We start from the raw sequence: 11,425 nt of genomic DNA, 5'->3' as shown, positions 1-11,425 counted from the left end.
GTACTTTTTCCCTTTCTTTTTTTGATACAGGTACTTTTTCCCTTTCAAGGTGAGCTTGTTATCCTAAATAATTTTTTTTATGTAGTACTAATTTAATCCAATTAATAACATTTAAAAAAAAATCATTAGACAAAATTATTTATTCAATCTCTCTATAATTAAGGGATTGATGTTTAATTTGAAATAATTTATTCTTTTTAAATATATTATTTTCTATTAATTTACATCCGATTTCTTAACAAATGTTGCAAGATGGACCACCACCATGAGAAAATATGAATTTAGACAATAAAGATCACATGAGCTTGATGGTGGTGGCGGTACCATCATGATTCTTTCTTTCTTCAGATGAGGACAAACCCTTGACAATCACATTTATGGATGTGCATTTTTACACAATTATAAAGATCATATAAAGCTTTTTTTCAACTTCCTCGTAATTATAATAGTATATCTATTTGGTTTTTTTTTTCTTTTTTGTCTCTTTCTTCCCTGCAGCATTTTCCTTCTCTTCTATTAGAAATATTTTTTTATTATCTATCTATCTATATATATATAGATTCTACAGTAGTATTAGGAAGGAGGAAGGAGGAAGTTTGAGAAGAAAAGAGTACAAAGATGGGTTTCTTGACACTCTTTGAGATGGCTTCCATGCCTATTCTGCAGGTGCTCATAATCAGCACATTAGGAGCTTTCATGGCAACTGGTTATCTCGATCTTCTTACCCCTCCTACACAGAAATCCCTCAACAAGGTATGTCCCCCCCACTCAATAATATATAAATTTCCTTGCTCTTAAAAACATTCCTGCGATTGGATGAGTTAAAATGGGTTATGCATTAACCAAGGCCTAATCTAGTTGGTTATCATGACTCTCCTAAGGGCTTAATTCTCAGGGGAGATCATAGGTTAAACTCTTCCTAAAGGAGAGTTGAATCAGGAGACATGTATTTGGTGGCTTGCAATAGTGGAGAGACTAATTCTCATATATGTTAATCTAACAACTAGAAATTGACTTCAACATAAACTTGCTCATTTAATAAATTGGTTTAAGATTGGGTTGAAATAGATACATGTTGGACAAATCAATTTGACCAACCGTTTATTGAATTCTTGTTCTAATACATGGTGGAAATGGTGGTGGTAATGGTAATGGTAGTAGTGGTGGGGTGTGTTAGAAATTTGTAACATATAACTAGGATCATTGAAACACGAAATATATAAACAAATAAATGCACAAAAAGATAAATCATATGAACACACAAGAAACATAAATTTTAAATGTGGTCTTACTATGACCAGAAAAATTACAAGAAAATTATCATAAAAATTAGGAAAAATTGTAGACAAATCTATTTTTAGGAGAGTGTATGATATTAGGTCGAATGATTGTTTTGTTTTGGTTGTAAGAATATAATTAATGAAATCTATTTCAAGTGGATTTTCGACGGATTCATAGTTTTGAGTTAAGTTGACCACCTCTATAATGGATATAGTAATTAAGGATGCCTCAGCTCTCTTCATCTCATGACTCATGTTATTGACAAGAATTTTGATGTGATTACAGATTGTGTTCATGGTGTTTACTCCATCCCTAATGTTTGCAAGTCTGGCTGAGACTGTCACCTTCAGAGATCTCATTGCATGGTAGGATACTTTAGCAACTTTCATGCCATTTCTTTGTGTATCCTCTTGAGATCTGTATATTTCACCACCAAAGCAAGGTCTAAAGAATAATAAGAATTATGGAAGTTATGGTTTGTAAGAAACTATATAAGAATTAAAAAGCAAAAGTTATGGAAGTTATGGCTTGTAAGAAACTATATAAGAATTAAAAAGAAAAACTTTGTATATAATTATGTTTAGAGGAGTACTATTCACACACTACAATTTTTTTTTTTTTACGGAAATTTCATTTCAGTGTAATTTTAAAAAATATTTACATATTAATAATCAATTTTACAACATTAAAAAATAATTTTATAAAGTTTTCATGAATTTGAAATTATTTTTTTAACTTTACCTGTGAATTGTTATTTCCTTTTTTTTTTACTACATTTATGTCCCTTAAGCAAAATCACTTTTTTGACCAAAATTTTAAAATCTAATATCTCAATATGCCCAATATGCCCCCTACACACCACCAGCCACTCTCATCACCACCATGAAGCCCATCCCTCATTGTCCACCCACCACCCACCTCTTGTCACAAGCCATTACCATCACAACCCTATTCCCTAACCACCATTGTAGCCCCACACAATTCTCTAACCCTACTGTTTCACTACCTCTTGTCCTCATGACTACTACTATCATAATCCCTACCTCTCTTGTAGGCCCACATCCCCGCGACGCACCACCACCACAAGAGTCCGGATCCTCGGCCGCACAAGCCTGCGGCCATCCCTGCGGCACCCCAAAACGACTTCGTTTTGGGGGAGATTTCAATTTTAAAAAAAAAAAGCAGAGCAGAAACTAGAGGGGAGGGAAAGAAGAGAGAGAGGAAGGGAGAAGCAGAGCAGAAACCAAAGCTCTCTTCCAAAACCCAAAATCCATGTCTTGTTTAGTACTAGTACCATTCCTCCTCCAACCTGATGTGGGTTTGGAGTTTGGAGGGCTGATTTGCAGAGAAAGGTCTGGTTGTGCTGGAAATAACTCCATATTCTCTCAAGCCAGACAAGCCCTCCAAAACTCTTTATCTATTCTCCTTTGTCCTCTCTCTCTCTTCTTGTTCTTGTTTTCTAGGTCTTGGTCTTGTGGTGTACTTGAACAGTAGTACGTAAGAGGCTTTGTCAAGGATCAGAGAGGCTTCTTGAGAAGTTTTGATGAAATGGATTATGAATTTTCAGGTAAGAGATTTTTGGGTTTTTTTTCTTCAGATGGGGATTTAATGATCAATTCAATGGAGTAGTTGCAGAGATAAAAAAAAAAAACCACCGGCGACTGCGGCGGCGCCCTCCTCCTTCTTCTCCCCTCTTCTTCTCCTTTCTTCTTCTCCTCCCTCTGGTTTCTGCTCTGCTTTTTTTTTTTTTAAATTGAAATTTTTCCCAAAACGACGTCGTTTTGGGGGTGCCGCAGGGATGGCCACAGGCTTGTGTGGCCGAGGATCCGGACTCACCACGACAACCCCCACCCTTTGCGATTCCAAACCTAGAGGGAGAGAGAGATCTGTAGGGTTTTGGTTTCTAGATCTAGGGGTTGAAAAAGAAGAAGACAACAACAAAAAGTATAAAGAGGAGTAGGGTGTCGAGTTGGTGATGAGATGGTTACAGAGGGCAAATGAGAGGGTGACGACTTAAAAGTTTTAAAAAAACATAGGGGGGTGAGTCTATACAATTTGGAGATAATCATTAACTAATATTGCTATAGTAAAGAAAGTTTTTAAATCGTAAGGTAGGTGATCACCTCTTCTTACCCCTTTTTAGGTCTATCCTTGGCGACAGCCATTGATGGTGGTCGCAGGGTGGTGAAGTTAGGGTAAGGGTTAGAGTTTGAAATTAGAAAAGATGAATATATTTTGGTATTATTTAAATATAAACGGCATGAATTAAGAGAAAAAAAAAAGGATAAATTACAAATACACTTCTTAAGATTTGTTTAAAATACGAATTGCCCCTTGTGATTTGAAAAATTATAAATACCTCCATGTTAGAATTTTTTATTTAACAAAATTAATTAAAAAAATGAAATTTCTAACTATTCACCTATATAATAATAAAATTATCTGAATTATTAGTTAAAATGAAATTTTAACATTGTTAAAAACTTGTAATTAACTTGATGATTTATTAATAAAAGAACCTATTTGTTATGAAATTAGAAACCTTGGGGGCATAATGTAATTTTTAGAATCACATGAGATAATTTGTAATTTAAGTATATCTCAGGGGTTGTGTTTGTAATTTATCCAAAAAAATTAAAATTGAGTGTGGCACGTACTGAGAACAAATGCTAATGCAGCCATAAAACTTGCAAGAAAAAATTTTTAATTTGTCATTTTTGCTATATATGTCTGATTAATATGCCTAAAACATTTTTAATATGTCAGTTAACTGATTTTTGTGTTTTTTGTCATCCTCTGCTCAGGTGGTTTATGCCTGTCAATTTGGGCCTAACCTTTCTCTTGGGTGGAATGCTAGGATGGATAGCAGTGAAACTTCTAAAGCCCAAATCAGAATTAGAAGGATTGATCATTGCTACATGTTCAGCAGGTGATTATATTATATCATATAAGCAGCTTTCGATTCATTTTCTAAATTTTTATCTAAATTTATGATTCAAACACAATTTTAACGAATGTTTGGATTGTTTAACAGGAAACTTGGGAGGGCTTATGTTGATAATTGTACCTGCAATCTGTAGAGAGGATAGTAGCCCTTTTGGGGATCACAAAATTTGTAGTTCCGTTGGACTCTCATATGCATCTTTCTCCATGGCGGTATTGCAATTTTGCATGCTTTATTACCCCCCACAAATTCTCTTAAGTGTTTTTTTTTTTAAATAATTACAATTCAGTGATAAATTTTATAAATGTTAATAATTAAAATTTTAAATTTTTTCATGAATTTGTAATTTCACTGAATTGTAATTTCCTCAATTCTATTGGATGAATGTATTGTTTTCATTTGTCTGTATAAAAAGGATGGCTAGGGATCGAAATTAGGAGACTTATATGTAGGTCTTAATAAAGAGTCCAGATTCCCTCATTGAGCCCCCTCCTTCATTCCCTCCTTGCAGGGGTCTTCGGGTCCACTTTGAAGCCTAGTTTTGATAATCCGAACCGTTCATATTTTTAGATTTATTCAGTATATTATACCTGTAAAAAATCAAGTTGATCGGATATCAGAAAGTATGTGTTCAGAAAATTGGGACTACAAACTATTTTTTAATAAACAGTTTTCCGAATACATACTTTATGATATTCGATCAACTTGATTTTTTACAGGTATAATATACTGAATAAATCTAAAAATATGAACGGTTCGGATTATCAAAACTGGGCCTCAAAGTGGACCCGAAGGCCCTTTCAAGGAGGAAATGAAGGAGGGGGCTCAAGGGGAGGATCCCAATTCCTTAATAAATGTACTTATAGTCTAATAGGTCTTATGATAATTAATGGCATTTTTTATTAAGCACTATTAAAAAACGTTACTAATTGTTAATTTTTATCGACAGTTTGAAAATTATCACAAAAAATGTCACTAATTATAAGTTTTAGCGATTGTTTAAAAAAATCGTCAAAAAAAAGTCACTAATTTTCAACTTTCAGCAACAGTTTGAAAAATCCGTAATAGAAAAAGTCGCTAATTGTACAATTTATAAAAATCGTGACAAAAAAGTCATTAATTGTCAATTTTTAGCGACATATACAAAAAATCATCACAAAAAATTATTTAGCGACGATTTTATTAAAATTTATTTTCAATAAAGTTTTATGAAAATTAAGTTTAACTATAAAAGGCTGTTGATAATTTACTCGAAATTATTAAATATGGCCGAATCACAATAATATCAAGTCTCAAAAAGGTTAGAGGTGACTCAACCTTAGTCATATTTAACAATTGATTTTAGGATAGTGTTTATTTATTTCTTTTTTTAGGTCATATGAGTGTAATGATGACTCATAAGAGGAATAATAATGATAATATGATAGTTTATTTTTATATGTATTAAATAAAACTTAATAAGAGATTTTTTTTGCCTACTTTTGCTTTTAGTTTTTATTTTTCAAAAATGCGACTATCCCAGATTTTTGAGCCCATAATTTTTTTAATAAAGCATTTGTGTGGTAGAAATTAAATTGATGTAGTGTGAGTTTAAGTATAAAATGAATCTAAAGCACAAATTGATATTTCTAGATAAAATTCGAAATAAAATTTCTAAAATTGTAAAATACTTTTTTATGTACATATACACAACATTAAATATTTATAAAAATATAGCTTTCAATTTTTAGGAGTCTAGCTCTCGTTTGAGAATAAACTATTTTAGTAATTTTTTGACTTTTTACGAAAAAGTATACAGAAAAGTAGAGAGTGATATGACAACTTATAATAATTTTTTAACTTATTTTTATTAAAATAATTATTTTCCAAACGAGACCTTAACTTAATAATTGTCGAGCCACTATTCAAATGTTGTAATGTATTATTCATATCCGCAGTTTGGTATATTATGTTTTCCGACAATGCTACGTAACTCAAATTTTGTGGCTCAAAAGTGGCTCAAATGGCCAAAATGACGTCGTTTTGAGTACAGAACAACATAAAAATGGCCAAAACGACGTCGTTTTGGCCATTTGAACCACTTTTGAGTCACAAAATTTGAGTTACGAGACATTTTCCTATATTTTCTATGTTTTACAGCTTGGTAATATCTACATTTGGACATACACTTACCAATTAGTAAGAAGCTCGGCCTTAAAATGCAAAGCTATAGTTCAAGTACCAAACAAGGATTTAGCTGCTAATGGCAAGACTCATCTTCTTCTTGAGGGACAAGTTCAACAACATGTTACGCCATCAACAATATCTACCCAAGAGGATACAGATAATCAAGCTGTTGTAAGTCCCGTTTGTTTCGGTTTCTTATTATTTACCGTTATAAAGAAGAAAATAAGAGCATTAAGAGCATTTTCCAACCCTTCGCATGTTTTTTTTTTTTTTGGATCAAATTTATTTATCAATTTATTTGATATAACTTAGTCCAATGTTGGGAATAAAATTTTTCGATAAATCTTTTTCAAAAATACCTAACTTATCCCAAAAACCTAAAACTAATATCCAATTCTTATTTTTGTAACAATTTCATCATAGTTAAGTGAAAAAAGAATTGTGGGAAATTTGATGAAAATTTTGATTCATGCCTGATTTGATGGTGGAAACTTAATTTGATATGAATTTCATGAATGGACTAGATCTTATTTTTACTAAATTTTACTTTATATTTAAATTTAATAAAACATTAGAAATGTTTCAAATAGACAAGAACAACGTAACAGAAAGAGAAGAGAGTGAGTGTTGTAGAAGATAAGAGTAAAAATGTTCAAGTTGTCCTTTTCACAATAAAAAAATATAAAATAAAAGATCTAAAGAATTAAAATCTTTTAACCTGAACTTCTCATATATAAATTATCTGAGAGACTTTTAACCAAAAATTCCAATTTTTAAATCCTAATTAACATTCTAATATTGGTAGATTTCCAAATAAAATGAATTTACCGAAGTCTTTAATTATTTGCTTATCCGACACCACAACCACCACCCTGTCTATACATAATTCAACATTCCTAATTATTTCCAAAAATTCTCAAATGAACTTTAATTGCAGATTGTGTCCGAAGCATCTACCAGCAAAATAGAGCAAGGGAATGTACCATTTTGGGGTAATGTAACAGTAGTTCTCCTCCCATTATTGGAGCAACTATTGACACCGCCAACCCTTTCTGTGGTAAGTTCTCCCAAATTTCACACTTCCTTTATGTGCTCAAATATGAGTCTGAACATTTTTACTGTTTTTCTTTACTCCGAAGCATAAAATAGCATATCCATAGTTTTCTCCATTCATAATCAGATTGTCGGATTCTTTTTTGGAGCTGTCCCGTGGCTGAAAAATCTCATAATTGGCGATAATGCGCCTCTAAGAGTGATCCAAGACTCCATCAAATTACTTGGGTATGTGTATCTTTCATGGCATAGTGACAGAGCAATGGTGAAAAATATGCTTCTTGTTTTTATAATGATAATTAAAAATTATATGATACTGGCCCTGTTTAGTAGTGCTTATTTTCAATTTATTTCAGCTTTTAGCTTAATTTAAGCTATTTTGATGTGTTTGGTTCAGCTTAACAATACAGCTTATAATTTTTTGTAAGTCAAGAATCAACTTATTCTTTGAGTGGAGGAAGAGAAGGTTAATTTATAAGTTAAAAATTGGCTTATGTTCATAGTTATAAGGTATAAGCGGTTAAAGTATAAACTATAATCACTTTCTCACAGTTCCACCAAACGGGGCCACTATCTGGAACAAAACTCTCTCTCTCTATGTGTGTAATAATTGCATCTGTCACTTTTGAAATTCATTACTTGCTGTATAGGGATGGAACAGTACCTTGCCTCACCCTTTTGCTAGGAGGCAACCTCACAAAAGGTAGAATGAGCTCAAAAATGTCCTATTCAAATTTCAAAACTCAAAATAATAATAATAATAATGGGAAAATTAGATAGTATTTATTTAACAAATTATAATTGTGCCATGGAATGACTTGAACAGGACTGCGCAAGGCAAGTTTAAAACCAATAATGATTGTTGCTGTCATCTGTGTTCGCTACGTGTTTCTCCCTTTGATCGGAATTGGCATAGTTAATGTTGCTGGAAATCTCGGCTTCCTTCCATCGGATCCATTGTACCGCTATGTCCTACTGATTCAATTTGCAGTACCACCTGCCATGAATATTGGTAAGAATTATTAGATTTTTTTTAATTGATGATTTGTTTGTTTTATTTACAAAATTGGGATTTATGTTTTGATGATATATTTGCATAAATACAATACTACATACACACCGAATTAAATCACAAAAAAACATTAAAAAATTACATATTAGGACGGTAAGACTCACTAGAAGTATCCTCATTCACTAGTATCTTCATTTTTAGTTCAATGAAGTGTATCTGTATTTGATATTATAGTTACTTTTGTATATAAGACATAAGATTTCAGCTTAATAATTGTTCCCCCTCCATTAAAATCCTAACTCCACCGAAGAGTGTAAATGACTAACTGTACGAGCACGAAATAATTCTTCTCGTATGATCCTGTTGATCAAGTTTGTGTTTCTCCAAACGTCGTCGCTTTACTTCCTGAAAACACAACTGTGAACTAGCCGGCGGGTGTGTACTGGAAACCCCTCCGATACCTAAGTCAGCAACTAGACAATAGACAATAAGCTCTGTGTATTCTAGAGTTAAGAATTGCGATACCTGTACATAAGTCTGGTCATGAGCTTTTGTAGACTTGGTTTGGCCTAATCCTAGTAGGATTCCAACTCTCCTTATAAGAGTCATTTTAGGAATCACACACCCTATTCACTACCAACTAAGTGAGATGCTCACTACCAACTAAGTGAGATAGTTTGCACAATCCTAGTAGGACTTTAATCTCCTTAGCAGAGTCCTCCTAGGAGTCACATTCCTACTCACTACGTGAGATGGTTTGCACAATCCCAGTAAGACTCTAACTCTCCTTAGCAAAGTCCTCCTAGGAGTCTCATCACTACAAGCCAAGTGAGATGGCTGAACCCTTTACCTCGGTTATACATTCCTGACCGAACTGCCTTATCTCGGTCCCTTGCCATTCGGACCGTGTGATCGAAAGCCGATCTATCGAATGCCACCCTGTCGAGCTATACACAGCTCGGCCCTCGCCATTGATGTTACCTCGGCTCCGTGCTTAACATGGGCGAGCTGTGATGACCATGCTACAGGTTGGTATCCTGCCGAGCAACACCTAGCTCGGCCCATCGCCCTGCCATCATCCCGGTCAGAAGGTAAATAGGTCTCAATCCCAGCAACACATCCAACCATCCTGGTACCTACCTCAGCCTAAAACTGAAATACAAAATATCTCCCTGGCCCATTGCGCGGCCCAACTTCCAAGAAGACTCATTCTAACTCAGCCTAATTTGCTCACAAATTACCTTCTCACTAACCATTCAATGTTGTAAAGATAAACGGAACATTGTATTACTTACTATTTTTGAGCTTTTCAGGGATACTGAAGTGGTAATACTCTTTGCCTTAATAAGAGAGCAAGTAATTATGGAGATTGAATGTACAAGTGTCAAAAAAAAAATTGGTTGAAGCCTTAAACCGTCTAAATTGAATGGTTTGGTCCTTTTTTAAAGAGATGATTTTATACTAGTTTCAATAAATTAAGAAGCGTTGATTACGGTTATATTTAGGTTTAGATTAAAAAAGACTGAACTAAACCAGACCAAACCAAATTGTTTCTTACTTTCTACTAATTGTGATATATAGAGAGGTATTCACTAGGAATTTGTTTTGTTTCTTATTGACTTCTCAGAACTTCAATCTTATTTCGATATTAATGACATCTTCATTCATCCTATTTACAAATTATACTCTCTACATAAGCATTGTTTTTTTTTTTTTTTCACTATTTATATGATTTTTTACATTTGCAATATTATTAAACATTGTGTTCCTATAATATACAGAATTGTGGAACAGATCCAGAACGTAACCATTTTTATAATTTAGTTATGATTTGATTCCAAGATCTCATAATTCAATTTGTTTCTCAAATTTTTGGAACTATAAGATTTGATATTGTTCTAGATTCACCTTATAAAAACTGAACGAATTTGGTCCATAAATACCCCTAATTAAATAATGATGATGATGATGATGATGATGATGATGCAGGTATCATGACCCAACTCTTTGATGTGGCACAAGAGGAGTGTTCAGTGCTCTTCCTGTGGACTTACTTGGTTGCTAGCCTCTCCCTCACTATATGGTCCACAATCTTCTTGTGGATCTTGTCCTAAAACCCCATTGGCTCACAATTTGTCAAGGGTGATCATAACAAATTTATAGCTTCTATTTAATTTAATTTTGAGCTAGATTTAGAATTGAAATTATTTGTTAATTTTTGTGCTAGAAAATTTTCTAAATTTGAATCGAAATTAAATTATGATACATCTTTATACTATGCATTTTGCCTACCAAGAGTATATAAAAAGGTACACTCTGTTTTTGCCTAACTAATTTATTTAGTTTGTGTTCTGACATAACTCTCTAACTTAACTAATTTTTAAAATAAAAATGCTACATACCCAACAAATTTTTTTTAAAAAAAATATGATTGCGTTTAGTAGAGTTTTGTAAATATGATTAAAGAGTATGAGTTGTATTTTGAGTTTGTGAGTTGTGGAATTATGATTTGAGTGTAGAAAATTTGTTTGGTTATGGTTTTTAAATAGAGTGTTGAAGTGTGTCTTGAATTGTATGTAGAATTAAGTTTTGAGAGTTTGATGTGACATGTGAAATAAGAAAATTTGTTTGGTGATGAGTTTTCAAAATAGTTTTCAGAACTTAATTTAACCTTTAATTGATAATCAAACACACAACTCATATATCGATATCCGTATTTTTTATCAACAGTCATAACCAAACTATTTTTAAAATACTCAAATTAAAAAATGCTTTTTTTTAATTAATTGTTTTTAAGTAATTTTTTTGAATAAATTTTTTTGTCAAATAATTGTTTTTTTTAAATAACTTCTATGTTAATTATTTTGTGTCAATTAATTTTTGTGTGAATTCATTTTTTAGGCCTGTGCAAAGATTTTGTACAATATGTTTTTAATTTTTTTCAAAAATTTTGTTCAAGTCAACAACTT

The 11,425-nt window shown here is 32.5% G+C and overlaps 1 protein-coding gene across 2 annotated transcripts; it reads left to right on the top strand.

The window, feature by feature from the left end:
- Positions 1 to 58: 58 nt before the first annotated feature.
- On the top strand, positions 59 to 10,734 carry LOC114307853 (protein PIN-LIKES 7). 2 transcript variants are annotated; one of them, XM_082867026.1, is made up of 10 exons: positions 59 to 753; positions 1,567 to 1,646; positions 4,086 to 4,210; positions 4,316 to 4,437; positions 6,365 to 6,562; positions 7,329 to 7,448; positions 7,572 to 7,672; positions 8,095 to 8,147; positions 8,271 to 8,456; positions 10,446 to 10,734. In XM_082867026.1, the coding sequence occupies exons 1-10, from the start codon at positions 619 to 621 to the stop codon at positions 10,568 to 10,570; spliced, it is 1,245 nt and encodes a 414-aa protein (XP_082723152.1). In that variant the 5' UTR covers positions 59 to 618; the 3' UTR covers positions 10,571 to 10,734. The 2 variants fall into 2 exon arrangements, with proteins under 2 accessions (XP_082723152.1, XP_082723153.1); XM_082867027.1 differs by lacking the exon at positions 1,567 to 1,646 and having other exon boundaries at positions 316 to 753.
- The last annotated feature ends 691 nt before the right edge of the window (positions 10,735 to 11,425 follow it).

This window comes from Camellia sinensis, chromosome 4 (genome assembly GCF_055761805.1).
Source record: "Camellia sinensis isolate YWXY chromosome 4, ASM5576180v1, whole genome shotgun sequence".
Classification (NCBI taxonomy): Eukaryota; Viridiplantae; Streptophyta; class Magnoliopsida; order Ericales; family Theaceae; genus Camellia; species Camellia sinensis.
The sequence above is the reverse complement of the archived record's forward strand: the minus strand, read 5'-3'. Positions and strand labels throughout refer to the sequence as shown.

Excerpts from the sequence above, each read along its gene's own strand:
- LOC114307853 (XM_082867026.1), top strand. The coding sequence starts at position 619 with ATGGGTTTCTTGACACTCTTTGAGATGGCTTCCATGCCTATTCTGCAG. Across the intron at positions 6,563-7,328 it reads ATACAGATAATCAAGCTGTT|ATTGTGTCCGAAGCATCTAC; the intron begins GTAAGTCCCGTT and ends CTTTAATTGCAG. Across the intron at positions 8,148-8,270 it reads AGGAGGCAACCTCACAAAAG|GACTGCGCAAGGCAAGTTTA; the intron begins GTAGAATGAGCT and ends TGACTTGAACAG.